Consider the following 22,099-nt stretch of genomic DNA (forward strand, 5'->3'; position numbering starts at 1 on the left):
TGCATAGGGCCAGCCAGTTAAATACCATATTTTAAAGTGTTTTTCTTCAATAAATGTTTTATTTCTGAAGAAACTTTATAATCTTCTATTTTAATTAAAAAGGTGAAAACATAAAAAAGCCTAACTCAAAACTGAGCACCAGAAAACCGAGCATTCTTGATTTCGGGAATGCCTTGAAAGAACTATAATTCCTCTGCCTCTTTGAGTCAGCCCATACTACTCTGCTGAACGGTTTCTCTCCTGACAAACAAGAGACCCTGGGGAGACCTTACAGATGTGCTTAAATATCTGATGGCATGGTATAGAGAAGATTAATCAAGACTCTTCTCAGTGGTGCCCAGTGACAGGATGAGAGGCAGTGGGCACAAACTGAAATGTGAGAGCTTGCCTCTGAGCAAAAGAAAAGCTCTTTTTACTGTGATTTCCTATGACAGTGATTGAATGCTGGTACAAGTTTCTCAGAGGATTTGTGGACTCTTCATCCCTGGAAATAAACAAACCTACCTGGGCATGGTCATGGGCACCCTGCACCAGCTGCCCCTGCCTTGAACAAAGTGGTGGAGATAGGTGACCTCCAGAGGTGCTTTGCAACCTCAGCAATTCTGTGGCTCTGTGATAAATAATGTGGGATTCTAGGAGATAGATTCTGACCAGAAGTTCAATTAAACCACAGCTTCCCTAAGGCTTTTCTTCATCAAAACATTTGAGTTTCCACTTGGATTTTCAATACAAAATTGCTGTTACTCTGTCCATACACAGCATTTGTGAGGTTCTTTTAGTGTGAAGTAACATTTTCCTGTTGGAGTACCAAAGTGGAATAATGTAGGGGATTGTGAGTGGTTCTGGCATGTGGCTTTACATGGATCCTGGCTTTACCCTTGGCTGCTCTGCAGATCTGACTAGCTGAACAGGAGAGGATGGGTTCCCAGCACTACAGACACAGGGCAGCCACCACCATCACATGGTCTAATCTGATACCTCTGAAAGCTGCAAGTGCTTCCTGTTGAGGAACTGTTAAAGCTCTTTTGCCAAGCTGAGGAACCATGAAAGACGCCTACTGTATAATACTCTTCTCATGAAAAAACCCCTTGTCTCCACACCCTGCCCACCTATCCTTGATCATGGTGGGAGAACTGAAGGGGAAAGGTTTCTGAATAGTCTCTATCTGCTGAGCATGCCAGAGATCGTAGCAACAAGAGTAGGCCATGGCTGGTGCACACTCTCCTGATTTGGAAAGTAAAGGTAAGGTGGGACTTGCATTTCTGAAGAAAAAGAACTTTATCTGAGTTTCGATGTGTGTCAGTGAGCTACATTTTCTATTCTACTTTTCTTCTTATGAGATACAGGAATATCTTTGCTGTAGGGAGGCAAAATGATCCTGGAACTGACTTGCAAATTGACTAGTAGTTATTAGTTAATGACTCACTGGATATTTTCTACTGTCTGCTATAAAATATAGCTGCTAGACTGGCGTATGAGAGAATATACCACATTGTATTTAGAAAGTATGAATTCTCTCTGATTTGGCTAAAGCCACAGAATATTAAGCACTTGATTACCTTTGATTAAAACCACAGTAAATAAACCATAATTACAAATATATTTGTGCAGGTGATAGAACACAAATGATTGGTACTGTGTACCTGCCTTAGTGACATCTGTTAAAAAAATGATGTCTGTGAACAAAGAATGAATTGGTCATTTGAGCACAAGATGAGGATCTGGAAGCTCTTGTCTTCCTACTCATGTTTCCACAGATTTGGGACAAGAGGCAGCATTTAGGAAGGGACTCAGACATCTTCCCGTTGAGAAGGAATTGGATTTGCCCTAGAGCCCATGTGAGATACAAGGTTTTGTGTACTTGTTTCAGGTAACCAAGGTTGTTCATTATATTTTCAGTTAAGTACCTCCACCATGCCTTAGTCTGCCTTTCCCATGGTTTGAATAGCTGTAAAATAGAAAGATTATTTTTTTTTTTTTACCCAGTAGCATTTCTATGGTATTGGTTGGTGAGTGAGTTGAGAAGACCTTGAAGTTGCAAGGCAGTAGCAACTATATGCTACGAGCTTTTATCTAAGAAAATTTGGTGGGTCTGGTCCTTTACTCTTCTGTCAGAAAATTGGTGTTTTTGTAGGTGCGATAACACCCAAATTAGTGGGATACAATAGTGAAGTCCTTTGGGAAATTCTGCCAGCTCAGTTGAAGTAAAGCAAATAAACCACAACAGATGTACTCCAGATGGTATGAAACACCAATTAAAAGGAATTTCCCCAGGTCAGTTTTCTTTTCTGAACAGCTTCTCGGGCAACAACCAACTTCATTTAGTGGTGGACTTGACCTCAAAGAAAATACGGAAAAGTAAAGAACAAAACCATGTTCTTGTGTTGGGTTTCATGCTTGTTACAGCAAGTCCTTTGCCTGAGGCAGACAGACCTGCTAGGGAAGGGAAGTGGTACAAGACATTTGCATCTACAAGGAAGAAGAGTGTGTTCTGTTTTCATCAGTATTTTTTTATGAAGTTGTTTTATTTTGAGCAAATGAGTGTAATAGCCTGCACTATCCCCACAAAGGCAAGACACTGTGAATCTGTGCAAGAAGCTGTTCCCCTCTTCCAGCCATCTTTCTCACTCTTCCCTGTACTCCAGCTGTGTTTCGTATCTTATCCTGTCCTCCAGTGTCTGGCAGCTCCATCGGTTGTATCTTTTTGCCTGGCTTTTTCATTCCTTCATTCCTTAATGCAACACCGATTTCTCCATTCAGAGCAAATTCACAATCAAAGAAATTCAGGGTTTGTCCCCACACTCATACATCTGTTCATCAGAAAACATCTGGAAGTTGTCTTTTTGAACAAAATGCAAGAAATAATAAATTAGTCTGAAAAAAGTCATCTGCACTCTCTCAAGCTCTCATCTCTACTTCAAGTCATACTCTTGGCCTCAGTTCCACCTTCAGCTAAGTGTCAGCTTACTTTAAAAATGGGCTAAAAAATACTTGAATTGCAGCAGAAAATGGAAGGAGAAGATGTAAACAGTGACAGCAGAATGTCTGTCCTTGCTCCCTTATATATTCTATTGTAATTATGCCTTCTCAGCTTTTTTTGCTTTCTCCCCTTCAGTGCTGGGACACTACCTGTCACATTCCGGTGTCTGGAGGAAAACCTGGGCATCGACAAGCGTGTGACGAGGTTCGTTCTTCCTGTTGGAGCGACCATTAACATGGATGGGACTGCCCTTTATGAAGCTGTGGCTGCCATTTTCATAGCACAGATGAATGGAATTGAGCTGGACGGAGGCCAGATAGTCACTGTGAGGTCAGTTCCAAGTACCTGTAGGCTTTATTTCCACAGACTGTAATGAGTGAGGCTTTGGGTTGGATGTCTCCTCACTAGCTGTGGGATTCACTGGGAAATCCATAGGTTTCTGGCAGTGATGTGCAAAGAGATGTCACACACAGAGGTCCGGGTTCTCTGGTGACATGTCTTCTCTGTCATTTGCAACCTTGGTGCATGCTGGTGTTGTTATTGCACAGCTTTGCAGTTGGCAGCACCATGTGAAATGCAGCTTTCTCTGCCCAATGCAGCATCCTTTTTAGTACAGAGGGAAGCTGCAAGTGATATATGGGGCACTAACTTTCTAGAACATATCCGTTTGTGTACATTGGAAGGAAAAAAGTGTACCTAAAAATGTATCTGTGTGTTTATATTTGCCTGCACTTTCTCTGTGGCTTTGGTGGACAGCAAACAAAATGGACTGGGAATAGCCCAGCCTGAGGGTGAGATTGCCTGCAGCGTGGTCTAGATACTTACAGATTTTTGGTCTCTAACCCGGTTAATATCAGCTCTAGTCTTTTCATGTCAAGTTGTCACACATAGGACTAAGCTGAATAACTGGAAGGACACAGGCAAGTACCCATTCCAAATGGACCAGAGTGACTGAAGACTGTTTACTGAGATGGAATTTTAAGACCTATTAGATAGAGTGACTAATAAGAATCAATGGCAAAGTCATGACTGCTGCAGCTAAAGTTAATTTACAATGGAAAACTTGATGAAGACAGCAGGCCTAACATTTTGAATTGTTAAAATGGAAAGCACAAGTGGAGGCTGACAAGTTTGCCTTCTTTCTGTAGTTTTCACCCACTCACTCACCTGTCTTTTAATAAACATTTTGACACTAAAGAAGCTCCTGCAAAGGGATGCCTGATTCTATGTTTCTTGCCCGGCTATACTAGTTCCACATTTTCCATTTCTTTACTTCCTGCCCCAACCCCTGAAATAGTAAAGCCAAGATTTATGAAAGGTTCAGGGCTGCTTCTAATGAAGCCACAGGCTAGACCTTTATGATGCATATTTTTTGCTAAGACTGAGAACAGTAATTTCAGAGATGCCACTTATTAAACTAATTTGAGACCAGGGAAATTCAAGTCAGGAATTGGCTATTGTCCAAGAGATTTGATAGCCTCGAACCCAAGTTACTCTGCATCTCCTCCTCTGAGGGACTAACCCAATATTTCCTCCTGACCTTGTGATTTCAAGGCTGGTGTAGCTATATCTTTGTGACTTGCATTTACTAAGCAGGAGGCAACTTTGGGCTACCTGTAAGAAAACCATTGGCACTCCAAGCAATATACAGCATATGACAAGAACTATCTCTTGAGGTGGTAATACAAATGAATGAAAGTTTATTAAGTTTTGTCTGTCAAATCTGGTTTATGTTACTGAGGATATTCAAATGACCCAGACATAAACTCACAAAGACTTAATTAGCCTTTGACCAGCCCTTATTACTTCATATTGATCATGTAGATCACTCTGATTTCCTCTCTTCTTTGCGAGAGGGTGGTCTTGGAAGTGGTAGCTAAGCCAGACTCTGTTTAGACCTGAGTAGTGGTAGCCTCATTCCCCTCCAGGCCTGTAAACACAGCAGTGGGAAGGTTGGCAGGAGCATTTCCTCAGACAGCTTGGAAGTGATCCTTTACCAATTGAGGCTGGAAGTGCCTGAGGAGCTGGCACTGCCTGCAGAGCCTGATGACAGAGCAGAGCATCTTTCCTGCATACCTGCTGAACCTACCTAAGTGTTTGGTAGGCCAGGTTGCACTGTAACCCAGACACCTGACAAACACATTGGTCTGTGCATTGTCTGGGGCAGACCTAGCTGTCTGCCAGCTCCATGTCAGGCTAACGTCCTCACAGATCGGTTCTGTGGCCAACAGTTGAGGATTCCCTCTCTAGACCTTTTTCCTCTACTTCTGTGTTGGGAGCACTTTCAGATTTGTTGGGTACACCCACAGAAGCACAACCGTGTTACTCATCTCTGTGTTTAAAAAGACAGATATAACTTTTTCTTTCCTTTTTCCTTCTTCCATTCCCTCCCTCTCCTCCTCTTCCCCGTTTTTCTGCCCTTGGCTTCTCAAAAATTTATTTTCCATTCTTCGTAGGATTGCCAAATGATGTTGGTATTATTTTTACAGACATTTGGAGCTCAAGTACTCACTCTAACAGTCTTATTATAATAAGACTCTTAAACATATATTATTATAATAAGACTCTTATAATAAAAAATGGGAGACAAAACCAAAGACAGGCATGGATTTATGAAACAATCAGATGAATTTTGCATTTTCATCTAGGGTGATTTGTACACCTTGGGCTTGGTACACCACTGGCTTATATGGTGGGAGTTTTGGATATCAAGAGTTTTGCACTTCTGCACTTGATAATAACCACTTTCTCTTAGCCACTGCCTCACAATTCAGTCATCAGGTACCATAAATAAACAGAAATGCACCACTCTGAAAATTCATCCTGTAGCCACCAAACTTCAGCAAGTCTTGACGATCAAAACTCAGAATTCCACAGTCTGCATTTATTGGTAGAGCTCAGAAAGCAACACCAGACCAAAGACTGGAATGTCAAAACAAACTTACCGATCTTAAAACTCTCAGACAGCTCTAAGAACAAACCTCATAGATCTGGCCTCCTCTAATAAACACTTTTGGAGAAACAGCAGTGGGAGAAGCTATGGCCTGAGCTTACCATAGTTTATCGTATAGCCTTCAGTTTTCAGGGAACAACTCATGGAAAATTAAGATCACAAGAGTATGCAATGAAAGTGTATATCCCTCTTCCTGCTACCCCTGTTTGCTGTTTGTCGTTGCAGTCTGACCGCCACCCTGGCGAGCGTGGGAGCTGCCAGTATTCCCAGCGCCGGGCTCGTCACCATGCTGCTCATCCTCACTGCAGTGGGCCTCCCGACACAGGACATCAGTTTGCTTGTTGCTGTTGACTGGCTTTTGTAAGTTGTACTGACTCCACTGCTCATGGCAGAAAAAGTAGTTGTGGTGCTTACCTGTAGTGCTTTTCAGCCGTTGACCTTAGAGAGCTCTAACTTCTACAGGTGAAGCAAAGGAGGAAATAGGCTGATGGAGTGACACTGAAAGCAGCTTCTCAGCTGGGTACAAATTGTTATAGAGTTACTAAGGCCAGTTTCTATGAGCCAAGAACCTCCTTGGGTCCACGCTCATATATTTTCTTTCTCATAATGATGCCTCTCCATCACAGACATAGCTCAAGAGCACTTTTCTGATCTTTCCTTTCATTTTTCTGTTTCTTATAGTTCTGGTCTAACATTAAGGACAAATACTGAAAATGCAGGTGGTCAGCAAGTTACAGGGTGATCTGGGCATTTGTAGCGGGGAAAGTCCATTTCTTTTTGTACATAGAAAGTAAAATACTTTTAGGAAAGAAAATGTTCTAGAGCAGGATATAAACTAAAGACAATTAAGAAAGCAAGCTGAAACAGAGAAGGTCATTCCCTAGCTTGATTTTACTGACAGAAAATGGAAGAGGGATTAACAGCTTGGGAAGGCAAAGGGAAAAGATGAGTTACATATTTTATATATGTCATGATACCATGCCTCTGAATGGTGAAATGAGATAGGGTTCAGCAGTCAGAGTACAACTAGTGTAGGGCAAATATTCTGTGGGTTTATTGTATCTGTGAGGCCATAGTTGAAAATAGGAAAGTGGCACCGGAATCTGCAGCTGCGAGGAGAGTGAGAGGGAGATGCATACTGGTTTTAAATGTTTATGCTGGCTCTCAAAGTGAGGCAAATAGGTAGGTTTCTGCAACTGGTAGGTGGATGTGCAAAAGGAGCCTGTGCTTTGTTTGTTTTTTTTAGGGAAATGTCATTTAAAAATATTCCCGTGGACTGAGTAGTTCTGCCCACAGCAGCACACCTCAGAGCTGTAAAGTTTGCCAGCAGTTCTGGTCCTGCACTGGTAGGTGTTGCATTCCAGGCTTAGCCTCAGCAGCATTGTTACCCTGCTTAGGGAAGAGAAGTATCTGTAGTTGCAGGGCTGTAGCTGTGATGAATTTAAGTATAGGCAAGGCAGTACTCCTGAAAGAACCGTTTCAAGGTATCTTTCCAAAATAAACACCAGGCAAAAGAACCTTTCAGCACAAATGTTGATGAAAATCCTTCTGGCCTCACAATCAGCAATCCAGTTGCAGTGTGACACAGAATTGAAAGCCAGAGGAAAAAAGAAAGGGGATGGAAAAGGACAGAAGAGGTCTGTGTCACGCCCCTAGTGCTGCAAAGCTAAGACAAAGTTTGTTGGTGGAAGCATTGTGCCAGTTCAACAGCTCACAGCATTTTTTTCCATCTTCTAGTGGTTCTGTTGTGGGAGCCACAGTGATCTAATGAGATATGGATGCTGCTGACATTGCTGATGCTAAGAAAAGGCACAGAAGCCTACTTCTGAGCAAGCTTTTGGGCAGACAAACCAGACCTAAAGAATATCTGAAATGAAAGATCATAAAAGGTTATTTTCTTTACTTACAAACATTGTCTTCTTCCTTTCCTTTAGATCATCAAATCATATTACAGTACTATTTCTGACAGAACATAGAAGAGAAAGTTGGCACAATATTTAAGGCCCAATTCAAGCCACTTTTCTAGAATGAGTAAATGCAACTAGCCATGTGGAAATATTTGGAACAGCTCTCTTGGAACATTTCAGTTCCAGACAACAGAAGCTTTTAAAAAATGTCCTTCTCTATGAGATTTTCAGTATTTCTTATGAAAGAAGATACCAGAACATCAACTGATTTTACAGTGCTACCATTCATCCAAAACTGTGGTCTTACCAAAACCAGTTTTGCATGGTTTGGTTATGGTGTAACACAAAGTTGGCTTTTGGCACTATCTCCTTCAAATTGGAGCCAAACAGTTTCTGTATTGATTCTTTCTCAAGTCTCTCCAATCTCTAGAGATTAGATTGCTCAACTTTTCCCTCTCCCACGTGTTCATATACAGTGGGAGCTCTTTCACCAGGCAAGTTTCCCAAGATTTCACAACTCCCATAGTTTCTGAGTTTAAAACTAAGGACAACACAGCAGTGACATTAAATACAGTGGTAATTGTATGCCAGCACCTGGAATAAAACCAGGTTCTTTTGCTCTAGCCAGAAGCTGGCTACTTTCCAGGTGTGAGACTGACAGCAAATACCATAGCACAGCCTCAAATCCAGTGGCATTTTGTGATGAAGAGAGAGACATTAGAGAAAATGAGCTTGGACAGCTGATCGGGTATTTAAACCTTTGTTCAGAATCTCAGAAAAAGATTGCTTGAGTTCCAGCTGTGTTCCTTAGTTTAGATCTAAATTCAGAATATTCAGCCCCCATTGAGGTCTGGATGTTACATACAGGGCTGTATATAAACTGAATTAAGCTTCAGAACAGTGACAAAGAGGTAAGGCAGGTTAAAATGTCACCTGATCTTTGCCTTAGCAGGTGTGTTAAGATCTTAATCTTTCTAAAACCGAGTAAGGTTGATAGACTGGGTTTTCAAGCTTTCAGGGAAGTGGAGTAACTTTTCTGCAAAGGAGAGTGCAATATAGGTACTGTGGCATTAACAACAGAGGGGCTTGAGTCAGTTGTTCTCATTTCTGTACCTTTCATCTATGCTGTTAAGCTTACAGTTCTGCTTTATGCCAGTTTGAGGAAATTAGGCATCAACCCTTATCAGGATTTTAAGAATTACTTCCCAATTATTCCATGGTCCATTCTTACCAGATGCCGAGAGAGAGCGTTGGCTTTCAGTCCCACGCTTCCTCTCAGAAGCTGTTATGGGCAATGCAGAAGTAGCCATGTTGGAGCAAGTAATTTACCAGGCTGTAGCTTTCCTTTATCGATTTTATGTTGCTCCAGCACAGCTGGAATTAACTGGTTGGTTGTTTTCCACAAAAGAGTAAGTACAGTCTTCTTTGTTCTTCCTAGGATGTTCTTTGTACCAAAAGAGGTCAGTGGCACTCTGCTATTGCTTCCTGACAGCTTTCCTGTCCTTTCTGCTGTAGGGAAACTCATTTACTTTGGTTTCACAGTATGGCATGTTCTGCAGCAGTATGCAGCTTGTATTGCTGCATCTCGTGGCTAGTAGTACATGCATATGGCTTGGAGCATCTCCTCAAATGACCCTTTCAGAATCTGAGTTGTTCCTCAGCTGTATTTATGCATTGCCTCCACCTTCGTGTTTTGGCATCCTGTACTATCCCTCCATCATCTGGCATCAGTGAATCCTTGCAAAATGTAATACCACTCATAAAAAAGAAATTAAGCAGGTGTTCTTCTGGAGCCATAATGCTGGTTTCAGTATATTTGATGTTCTTAGTTAAAAATTACACTCAGAAAGTCATGTTTTCCTGTTCTACAATTCTGACCAGGTTTAAAACACTTTCACAGATGTGGGATAAGAACCTTATAAAGCATTTCATTTGTGTGAAGCAAAACTTGAAAGCTGTTTTCCTCCTATGGGTTGTTGGTTTGTTTGGTGTTTTGGGGGGATTATGGAAGGGATTTTTTTCCTTCTGGATATTCTTTTGATAACAAAAAATAAATAAGAACTTCTTCAACTAAGATGTTACACCACAAACTCCAAATATGTGAGCACAATAACATAACAGGGAGTGGATAATCTTGAAAAGGAGCATGGTTCCACGGCTGGGAGAGGCAAGTTTGCAGATATTTAGAGCAAACTTGTTAAAAAGGGCTCAAAAGTTTGTCTGGCCATGAATAGACACGTGTAATGAAAGTTTATCAGTTTGGGGTTTAAATATATAGGATTTTTTTTCTCAATGTTCTACAGGAAAAGGAGATGTCACACAAATCTAGTACCTGAAATACCAGGAAGGGTGTTTTCAAAGTAATCACTGTCATGGGGAGCAAGGTCTTACATGCTGTTTTTTCTGTCAGTTGGCAAAAGACCACACTGTTCAACATGCCCATTTGGTGTGAGCCTTGTCAATATACCTTTGAGAATTACTCTGCATCATCACTTCTCTGACCTGTTTGACAAAGGCAGGCTCAGTTGCTTCAGTAGCTTCAAATTACTACCCTCTGTTGGAAGGTTTTTAGGAGTCATGTTTAATTCAGGTATGAAGAGGCAAATTAGATTACAAATTATTTCAACACATGTAAAGCATCCCACCTGCAGCAGGAAAGATGACAAGAGCCACTCAGTTCTCTGCGATACCACCTCCCACTCTGGCAGAATTTGGGACAGATTTGTGTCACAGTCCTGAAATCAGGGAGAATCCACAACTCTTGAGTTCACTGCTGACAAGTAGAGACACACTCTAAAAACAAGACAGGGGAAAGGTGGCTTGTCTGTCCCACGACAACCTGTGCAGGAAATGCCCACATCATGTCCCTTTGTAGTGAAGCGTGAACAACGAGGGGCACTCGTTACTGAAGTGCTGCTACAGGCTGATCATTTTGTTGGCCATGACCTATATTTGATTGGCACACATGCTGAGGTCTGGCACACGGCAGTGTGAGTGGGCATGCTGCCATGCCAGCAGGTGACCATCTGTGAGGATGGTGCCGGGAGATGAGTTTCGATGGCCTGAGCTTATCAAGATATTTCAGGCATTTTGTTTTTCCCCTGTGGCTTGCTCATTGAGACTAAAGGGAGAGGTGGTTTGTTATCCCATCCCAGAAATGAAAACACTTTCTCAGTTCCAAATTTTTTTTCTCTGGATGCATTAAGTTCAGATTAACAAAGGGCAACAGTGTCAAGCTGGCCACCCTGATGTGAAAACCTGCAGCTCCAGACAGGCGCTGGGGAGATCTCAGCCGAGTTCAGCTCTGCAGTTGGCTGTGTCTCTGGTGTACGTTCCTTTGCCAAAATCCATGAGTATGAGCAGCTGGGACATGGGAGTTTGCACATCCTTCCTGACTGAACAAGTTGCCTGGGAAAGCAGGCTTTTCCAATTTCACTTCAAAGTTCCTCTCTTTCTGTTCTAAAGATGCCTTAAACTGTCTGGAATAAATGCAGTGACTGTAGGGCTGCCATGCCCTACTTTTTCTTCTTCTCATGCCATTCAGCCTCTGCCTTTTGCTTCTTTTGTAGGGACCGGATGAGAACGTCAGTCAATGTAGTGGGAGATTCTTTTGGTGCTGGCATTGTCTACCACCTTTCCAAGGCAGAACTTGACAGCATTGATTCCCATCATAAAGGGCATGAAGACATTGAAATGACCAAGACTCAGTCGATCTATGATGACATGAAAAATCATAGGGAAAACAACTCAGACCAATGTGTTTTTGCAGCTCACAACTCAGTGATAGTAGATGAGTGCAAGGTACCTTTCACATTTATGGATATCGAGACATGTATATAGCACTGCATGCTTATTTTATCTTATTTTTTAACCTGCATGTATTTTTCAAATCATTCTGCAAATAACATGACAACAAGGTCCATGAACCCCAGACATTTTGAATGAGTTTGAGCACTACAAAATATGGGTTTTTTGCACTCTTCTTAAAAGTTGTCATTCGAGGGGGAAAAAAGTCACGTACATTGTTTACATGTCACAAGGCGAGATGCAGCGTATTATGGAATATGCCAAGACAGAGAATATGGCATTACCTTCCATGGACATTTACTTAATTCTCTATGGCAACAGAGAACTAAATTGCCAACCCAAATGAAGGACAGCTGAAGTTGAGACAGGATGGTGTCATTTGCTGACTGCCTTCCATGATATGCTGTTGAGATGGCCATGTTGAATGCACTTTAGCATCAGAACGCTCCTGCACTCACCCTGCATGCTCATGCTTGGCTTCTGTCATCGCTCCCACGTCGCTCGGGAACAAAGATTGTGTTCTGTCTCTAATCCTCACTGTACCTAATGTGGGTTATTAACAGTTAATAACAATGCTGCAATCAGAGCAAAGTGAGCTTGAGAAACTCTACCAGATGAATGGGAAAACACCTGGGGAGTTAGTAGTTCAAGGATCAATAAGCACTTGCCACCAGGACAGGGCAGTTTAAAACTATGAGAGAGTTTTTGAAAAGGAGAAGAAGGAGAGTGAAACAAGCTGGAACTTTTTGTCATACTCTCTTTTAAAAATTATTATTTGTTAGTACTCTGATCTCATCCTGTACGCTGAACAGTACGTTTGCCAGAGAGCCTACTGTAGCCATTTATCCTAACAGATCCTCTTGCATCTTTCAGTTGCCACAACTGAGCCAGTATCTGACTGTGAATGCCAACACAAAGTCCATTAGCAGATCACCATGTATATTGGAAATATAAGTCCTGTTCTGTCACTTCTGCCTGTCTCCAGCCTGGCTGGAAATGTCCTTTAGAATGTGTTTTTTCCAATGCCTCCATCTAGATAATGTCAGGCTAAGCCTGAATTTCCAGAGGAAAAATGTTACTCAATTCAGGAAAGAAAAAGCCTTCTTCTTATCCTCAATTTTTCACTGAATCTTCCAAGCTTTTAGTAATTTTTTTTTTTTTTTAATTAAAGCAAACATTTTTTTCTATATGGCTCTTCCCTTCCCCTTCTGACGCACTCTTCTTTCCATGAGCAAAATTAAAGAAAGAATTTTGAAATGGAGAGAAAATAAATACAGACTTACCCAAAATTAAAAGTTGGCATGAATTTATGTTTCCCAACAAAGGAAAGGACACAGATGAGATACAACTTTGAAGCCAAAAAAAAAAAAAAGAGAGAAAAACTCCCTAAAAAGAAAAATCTCATTTGATAAAAGATTTTTTTTTCATTTAAAAACAAGCACACATGTGCACACACACTTTGTAGTTTACTTCTTTTGGAACTGTTGGGAAACAGTTTTTCAGTGTAATAGATTACACTAATTTCAGTGGGTGTAAGACGAATTCAGCTGCCATGTATCAGTCTGAATGAGGCTCATGGAACTGCATATGATAGTTTTACGTCCTTCCAGTCTCCCAGATTTGCACAGAGATCCAAGTCAAACTAGAGAGCAGTAGACCATTGATGCAGTAGTTGTGCACTTTCTTTTCTCCTTTAGTTTCTCTTACGGTTTCCTCCAGTGGAGGCACTGGCTTCCCTCACAAACATGGATTAACGTGTGTCATGTTATCCTAAGTGTGCCCTTTAATTATCATTTGGGACCAAGTATTTATGAGCTAGAGCCATTTGTCCTTTGTTTTAGGTTTGCTCTGCTTGCAATCTGATTTTGCATTTTTAACCTGAGGGAGAGAGCCAGGGTTTGCCAGATTGGGCACGAGACCAACTCAGAGTGGGTCATGTCCTTGTGTCTGTCTGGAGGCTGCCAAAGGGATGTGAGGTTATGGTCTAGTTATAACCTGTGAATATATATGCTAACGTTTGCAAAGCATTTGAATCCTATTGTTAGAGCAGCAAAAGCAACAGTGGAGGATTTTGGGCTACAAGAGACCTGGCAGTTAAATCTGAGGAGACATCTCTTTTTCCTGTCAAATGCACTGGTGTGTGAAACAGCTCACGGCAGCTCTGATCAGGATTTGTAAAACCTAATCTACTAGCATGTCCTTTCTATTTACTTTCTGTAATATATTCCATGTAATAACACTAGGAGTTTATAATTTTGCATGGTCGATGTATATTTGCAATAAGTAGTTTGTAAGGGGGGTAGCACGGTTGTTATTGCATGAGACTTTTGTATTTTTTTATGATCTCATTTCACATGGCTCTGTGTGATTTCCCTTTCTGAATAAGCTGTTTGTTCCTGTATTTGCATGTGTCCCCCTTTCATTTATCTAAGAAAAAGCTTGACTTTGTTTCAAAAATCAGTGCACTTTGTCATGTTTCCATGTCCCAATGCTTCCATGCATCCAGTTTATCCAGCATGGGGAATTTCTGCTCTGTCTTTAAGTTTACCTTTGAAGCTGAGGATGTTAACTCGCAAGGTAAGTTAGGAAGGAGTTAGATTAAAATGGAAGGTTCTTTCACAATTATAAAGTTCTAGATCACCTCTGTAAAGTTCAATTGACATTTTACCTTTTTTAAGTTGTTGAAGTCCTTTGGCTGGAGCTGTCTGTCTCAAAGCATGGGTTTATCTGTAGGGATTGCTGGGATGCAACGGACTGGCAAGTCTGTAGTGTCAGCTGATCATAGAATCATAGAATGGTAGGGTTGGAAGAGACCTTTAGAGATCATCTAGTCCAACCCTAGACCACTGTAGATCTACTGTACTTCATACAAATTTTAGCACAAGGCAGAGTGAGGTTTTGCTGTACTCTGAGACAATCATAGCATTACTATAATTTTTTGATCTGGCTGTTGTCAAAATCTTTCACTAAGTTGTGTAGAAATAGGTGGTATGATGAACAATCCTTCCACAGAGTATCTTTTCCTCTATTTCTTTAAAGGAGGTGTAGCTGTAGGTGAGTTTTTATGGTTATCTGGCTCTGCATATTTTACATGCCCTTGTATCACATATTCTGCTTTGCTCCAGAATTCCACTGAAAAAATACTACTTTCTACATTAAAAAAGGAGCAATCTGTTTTTGAAACAATCCAGAGAAATCTAGAGGAGACAGAAAGGAGAAGAACCTTAACTATTTATTAAAAAAATACTACTCTACAACAAAGGCTAAAAAAAAAATGGAACTTTTTTCCTACTAGTAATGTTTTTTAGTGAGTATAAGAAATGAACAGAAGTCTCACTATTTGGGAGTGCTGTGAATTTTGAATAAATATGTTTTACATATATAAGAAGACATGGTGTATGCAATTCCTGTAAATATCATGATCTTCCGTGTAAAGCTCATGTGCCTTGGCCTTTAAGTCGGTTGTTGATGATAATTACTTGCAGGTAACACTGGCAACCAATGGCAAATCTGCAGACTTCAGTGTTGTTGAAGAAGAGCCTTGGAAACGTGAAAAATAAGGGAAGAGATTCCTAGCTCCATCTTTAATAAGCCTTGAAGCTATCTTCTGGCAAAAGATGTCACAATTAAAGAAGATTTATCCTTTTTTTTTTTTTCCTATTTAACATCTACAATTTCTGCTTATCTAATTTCTTAACTGAAACTTAGAAAAGATCTCATCAAGTTATCATAGTGTCTTTGCCAAGCAATGATCCATAACCATCTGTATCCCTTGTGTCGCGGTTTGGATGATGCAGCTGGTGAATACTCCGTGTAGTGCAATGTGCTCTCACCCGCCTCCCCTTTCATTCAAGACACAGAGAATGTAAATGCTGCAAAATGGGAAGATCAAAGTGCCAGTACAGCTCACTGCAGGGACTCAGGGTCACACCACATCAACCTTCCAGTGTCCTGGTGACTCTTGTGGCATCCCTGATCTGTTTAGCACTGTATGACTGAAATATCTTTTGGAAATGTCTGTGAAGATTTCTGTTTGTTTTGATAATAACAAGCACTCTATTTTTGTGCCTGGTTGTACTTTATACTGAACTTAGATCCAAGGGCAAGATTAATGCATGGAAGTCAATGAACAATCGCAGATATTTTTTATTAGATCAGTACAACTAACACTTGGCATCAAGAGAAGAGTTTAGGTTTGTGTATGCATGCAGTGTGTTATCAGCTGTCCCAGGGCAGGTGCAGCCTGAGTGTGGTGGTGAGACTGTGCTGCTTTGTGACCACAATGCATCATACAAGGCAGTATTATTGCAGGGGCTGTGCTTCCTTCAGTGAATCTATGCCTGTTGTTCAAAATAGTGAGTATCACAGGTTCAGTTGTACCATTCTCCATCAAAGCAGGTAGCACCTTACTCTTCACCCTGCTCCAGTGATGTCAGAGGGATTCTTCATGTGGATGGGACTACTCAAGTGAGGTACTACTAAGATTGATCACAGATGTCACAATTGGGCACTTGATAATGAGCTATAAACAAATTCCGAATCCATTACTCTAAGAAAACTGAGAGTTTTTGTGGTCAGCAGCAGCATTTGGTATAAAGTGAGAGTCCCCTTTCAAGAATATGTTATGATTCAGAGAAAGGCTAAATCCTGGGTTCATTGCTAAGCCAAATTCCATATAAAGTCAATAGAGTTTGGGCAGGCCTAGGACTGAATGAAGAATGAGCCAGAATTTCAGGGTCTAGACCAGTATGTTTGATATACATCTCTCTCTCTCTCTGTTTTGCAGAGTAGCAATTTGTATGACTCTCTCATGAAGGAGAAACATTTCTTAGAGCACATGGCATCTGAATTAACAAGGTGGTGTTTTGCTGACATAGTATAGCTGCTCATTCTGTCAGAAGAAATAGCAGTCACGATGAGCACCCTGCAAAGTGCTTTTAAAGGTGCTTGTCTGTACTCAGCAATTTTAAGATGCTGGTGAATGCCATGATACTATTAGCAATGTCTTCTAGCAAAGCTGAGCCACGTGGCCTTGGGAGGCTCTACCCACAGAACAAGCTTTGTGCAATTTTTATGGGAGCTGTTAGAGGTTCTCTGACTGAATCAGAATATGAGCATACCATGAACTTGGAAATGGCAGAACAGAGAGCTGAAACATTTATGGAAGTAGGCCATTCAGTGTCTGTGCTCAGACCTGTCTTGGGTTTAAACAGGAGTAATGTATTTAACTGTTGAATGGGATATGCCTCTGTAGAGGAATTAAAATATAAATAGTATTCTGCTTTTGCTCATCTGCATTCATCCAAATAACTCCAAAAATGCACAGGGGCCCAAGTCAGCCAAGGCTACTCGCGTGATTAATGATGTGCAGGATCAAGTCCATTGTCATTAAGCATTTGTTGTGGTGGACTGTTTTTCTTGATGTTGTATTTTTGTCCTTACTCACACATTGTGGCTGCAATTGTAAGCAAAGTGGCCTACATCATTTAACAAGTACTGAGCCACTATGGATTCTGCAGGCCTCTAACATACGTTAGAGGTGGAGACCTATTCCAGAGGCCTCCTGAAGTTTCTTAAGGACTTTTTTTGTTGATAGGGCTGGAATTGTAGGATGTTTAGAGAAGTGGTAGACAGGTCATATTCTCCTTTCTTGAGTTACCAGTAACAGCATGTCCAGAGTTAACCTTTAGCCAGCTTCTGCTTCTCCCAACTTCCATTTGGGGGCATCCTTACCCCTGGGCTGTGTGCCAGGAATGTGCCCAGGATAGTGTGTCTGAACTCTAAACTGTTGCTGACTCTGAGGGTGCTGACTGACATCAGATGGAGTTTGCTGTGACTTGTAGTTATATCCAGGAATATGACACAGTGTTTGCCCTGGTTCAGAGCCAGCATCTCAAGCTGCCTTTTAGCTGTACAGCTCTCCTGACAAGAGAGGACTTTCTATCCTCCTCACTGTGTCAGTTGCTTAGGAGCAGCCCCACTGATTGCTCGTCCAGAAAGTAGCTTTGGAAAACTGGTGCGTACACTTCAAGCTGTTATTTCAAACTGTTTAACTGTGTTTGGAAACAAGTAAGAATGCCAGCAACATGTGACTAGCAGCACCACGAAATTACACATTTAGAAAGACTCAGAATATGCTTACAGTTACCCACTTGGGACGTATTGTCCTTTGAAGAATGCTACTTTGGATGGAGGAAAGAATGAGCAGTCAGACAAACCCCACCCACGTGAGGCAGGATAAATTTGGGGCTTTTGATAGGACTAGAATAGCAGACTGTGATTTTAAAATAGCAATTTTGTAGATACAGTAACTCAGGGACATTTCAAAAGATAATTATGATGGTATTTCTCTATTTAAGTGTGGTTGTGGGAGAAGGATAAATGTTTTTTGGTACACTTCTCTGCTTTTATCCTGACTGAATGTTTAATAGAGCATTACTCAAGCACAACACTGTATTTAACTATCAAAAAGCTTTCCATTTCTCTGGGAAAATGTAACTCACTCTTGGATTGCATTTCTTCATTTGCTCATTCCGCATGAGATTGGGTTGCTACTTAACTGAATAAACAGACAACAACCCAGGGACTGGCCACTTCAGCTAATACAAGGTTCACAGTGCTGGTTCCTGGCCCATCTCTTTTTAGCTTCACCGGGAGCTTCAATGCATCATTTGCACCTGGCAAATATGTTGTGTTTGTTTGCAGTGCTGGGGTGGCAAAGTTTGAGGGGAAGCACGGTGGAAAGTGATTTGTTTTCTGTGCAGTTCTTAAACAAGTGAACCTTTCTTTCTGCATTCATCTCATTTGCGGCTCTGTCAGTTCCACCCACCCTTGTCTGTGCAAATGCGATGTCCTTAGCTGGAAAAGCCTAGAGCAGGCAAAGAGTCAGCTAATTGCATACTTAATTAAGTACTTGCTGATGCCTTTGCTTTAAGCATTCATTTAAGAAGCTGGGTTGGCGTTTGCTTAATTCGCTGACACTAAATCATGCTGCACATTAAAACTACAGGAGAGGGTGAGGAACTTGGCTGTTGAGTTTGTTCCTTCCTTGCTTTCCCCAGAAGACAAAGACCACACCAGCATTGTGAGAGATGTGCAGGAGCCTTACACACAAAGGTGCTTCTATTAGGTAGGGAGTCAGCCATTTGAACCATGTTATGAGATGTGCTCCTTCTGTTTGAGTCAGTGTTTGTTGTTGTATAGCCTGTGCCTGCGATGTTCTGACTACATGAAAGCCTCACTGAAATCCACGGGAGCCACAGGCTTCCAGGAAAGGCCGAGTTCCTTCCCATCACCTCTAAGTTATAAGTCATTTCACAATCCCCTCATAGGAAACAGTCTCTGTTATTTATAATGATGCTGATACTCACATCCAAAAGGTTTCTGCCAAGATGCTTTTTTTTTTTTCCACCCTAAGTGTTTCTATGCTATCAGTTTAAAACTCAGCACAAAAATAAGGGTCGCTATCATGGCATTTTTTCCCATTTCTTCCCTGAGATACAGCTGATCTCCATTTCTTCCTGAAAGCACACAAAATTCCAAACTTTATGCCACTTCAAAACGTACGAGTGATATAGATTTCTGATTTCTTTTCCATCACTCCAGGGCTCGTTAGTTTTCCAGCAGTAGATACTCAGAAGAACGGACTGTTCATCTGAGAAGCTGTAGCAATAGGGTTTGAACAAATTTATCCTGGCAGCTGCCTGGATTTTCTTTGCTTCCTCATTTCTTTGCTCGTGTTATTGCAGCCTTGTTATAGCAACACAGCAGCAATCGCGCAAATCCCTCAAACCACAGGCAATGTTAAACCTCACCTTTGACACTCACTTCTATCATCATCTTTAAAATGTTCTGAGCTTTAGTACCGGGCTCAGAAGGCTTTTGTGGCGGTGTCAAGGTATAACTGTTTCTCATTTCATGAAGTTCCATTTGTCTATTTATTGCTGCTTTTGAATTGATTTACAGAAGGATAAATAAGGGCACTTTATAAAAATGTACTGTAATTGTTCTGAATGAGCCAGAAGACTATCCTTGATTTTATTACTGTGACTTCTAAGGCCACAATTTTAGATGTTTTTCATGTTAGTTATGCTGGTGTTTAGTCCACAGGGACAATTCAGCTTGGCTGTAACTCACCATTTAAGACTCCGAAGCAGCTCTGGTGCCCAGCAGAAAGCACTCTCGGAAAGATGAGTTATTTTCTTCTCTCCAGTCATATTGACGACTTTGAAGGAAAAATATTTACCCAATTTCCTTTATGTGGATAACGATGTATACAGCATAGCTTCAAGAACTGCAAAAAGACATCCAAACAAACAAATGGATGACAGAGGATATTGTGCATCATTATATGAACAAACAAAAGCCTTGCAGTGCAGCAGCAAGCACAGGGAGTAGTCCAGCTGCTGCAAACAAACTGCTTGGCTCTAACACATTGGTTTTGACAGTGTTATGTTCTTGCTCATGATTTGCCCAAGTCAATGTATTTGGTGCATATTCCTTCCAAAGTCTTTCTTCCCACCTGGACATGGAGGCTGTGTCTCCCTGTGGTCTCAGCTTGGCCACCTAAGTCACGGCTGCCAGTAACAGCCCACACGGCAGAGCCTGGGCACAGGCCACACAATTGTTTGTACATTTTCTGTATGTTGTACATTCCTCATACTTTTTTTCCTCCTGGTCATGGTTGGTGTTAAATTGAAATCTGCTGCTATGAATGAGCTCAACTGTTGCTGATGCCGAGGTGCTGATCATCCTTTCACTTCTGGTGTGAGTGAGCTCCCTGGCACAAGGCAGGAATCCTAATGGATGAGGTGGTTGTGCAGTGTCAGTTATGAGTCTTATGGAACACCCAGGCTTCAAACATTGAAAAAAAAAAACCTAGTGCATATGACTAAGCCTCGAGCAGGTCTCTACTAGTCCAGGAGGGAATAACCAACGGGCAGGATTTGAGGAGGCAAGAAGACTTGTGAGATTTCTCACGTCACCCAACCTTTGATCCCCTCTTTCTTCTAACTACATTCTACTGCAGAGCCAATTCTGATCGGTGCTGGAGTGCCCAGTCCTTGTAGCCTGACTTTTCAGAGCTGAGCCCTGCAGTTGTTCCTGATGCTGCCCTGTGGCACGGTGTGGGGCAGGGGGAAGCTGCCGTCGGCAGCACCATGCCATGTTGGTACCTGTATATTGATTTGTACATACATAGTGTAGTCTGCAGGGTTTTTTATCATTCTTTTCTATTTGTTTTGGTTTTTTTTTCCTACAGTTGTTCAAAGACTGTATGCAAACTGTGTTTACAAAGTGATTTTGCAGTCATTGTAGGTTGTAGGATTCCCATGTTGGTGTTTTGTGTGGGTGTGTGAGTTCTTGCGTACTAGTTGTCCTTCCTCCTTAAAGACAATTGCATACACGTCCATTCAACATCTCCTGCTCCTTTCTTGAATACATCCCACATCCTCTGATCTGGTGTGAACTCTAGCTTGCAGAATGCATGAGGAAAAGCTGCATATGTATTTATACTGTTAAATATTATACGTTTGACACTGATTTAGTCATTAATACAGGTTTTAGGGGCTTGTACTTGTTCTCTGGAAACTACAGTGAACTGAATTACCTAGTATCTGTACTTTACAGACACACTAATATTTTCTTATGATGTTTTCTATGTGACTGTATAAGGTAGGGGGATAATCCTTTAAAAGTGATCTGTACCTTAGAACAAAACCAATTTTCTTATAACTTTTAGGAAATATTTTTGTGTTGTGTTTAATGATGAATTGCAAACAAAGCACAAAATGCAAGAAGCAAACAGGAATTTCAAGATGTCCTTAAATGCTGCGGTTCATTATGGAACACTGTAATACTAATCTGAACAATCTTCTGGATTGGCTGACTTGGAAAGGCAATCATCTCTATCCTTTGCCATTTTTCCTGGTGTTACCTTTACAAAATCCTCCAGTTCTCCTTTAGGATCTGACCGTGTATAACTGACTGACTCAGAATACAGTTTATTGAAAGCTGGAGCTCTGGGTAGGCGAGAAGGGTGTTGTGAGGAACCCTGTGGAGAGGGTTCAGGATTTAACCACTGACCTTTGCCTTCTCAAAAAGGGACCAACAGGACCACCATGGGACCAATGTAATTGAGTAGCACCCGTACAAATACCTCCTGCTTGCTTAGATATTTTGAAGAGAACAACCTTTTGTGACCAGCACAAGTGAGAGTTGCTCCTCTGTTGCGGTCATCTGTTCCCATTAGGCAAATAGCTGTTGGCATTAAGGCCATGGCTATAATGATTTTTATTTAATTAATATGGAACTTGTTTTTAGAGGAATAAAAAGAAATCAACATAGCTATTGGTAACAAGTTATATCACAAAAAAGAGTGGTTTTTGGCCTCCTGGCTCTTTGGCTGTGATTCAAAAAACAGAAGACATGGAGTAGCAAGTGCTGCTGTCCTGG

The 22,099-nt window shown here is 41.3% G+C and overlaps 1 protein-coding gene across 1 annotated transcript in view; it reads left to right on the forward strand.

Moving 5' to 3' along the window:
* SLC1A2 (solute carrier family 1 member 2) overlaps positions 1–15,207 on the forward strand; it is a 77,249-nt gene extending 62,042 nt beyond the window's left edge. Inside the window, exons 8-11 of the mRNA XM_010196466.2 lie at positions 3,116–3,310; positions 6,159–6,293; positions 11,410–11,641; positions 15,133–15,207. Coding sequence (XP_010194768.2) covers positions 3,116–3,310; positions 6,159–6,293; positions 11,410–11,641; positions 15,133–15,207 — 637 coding nt within the window. The remainder of the gene's footprint in view (positions 1–3,115; positions 3,311–6,158; positions 6,294–11,409; positions 11,642–15,132) is intronic.
* Positions 15,208–22,099: the final 6,892 nt, after the last annotated feature.

Source organism: Colius striatus, chromosome 6 (genome assembly GCF_028858725.1).
Source record: "Colius striatus isolate bColStr4 chromosome 6, bColStr4.1.hap1, whole genome shotgun sequence".
NCBI lineage: Eukaryota > Metazoa > Chordata > Aves > Coliiformes > Coliidae > Colius > Colius striatus.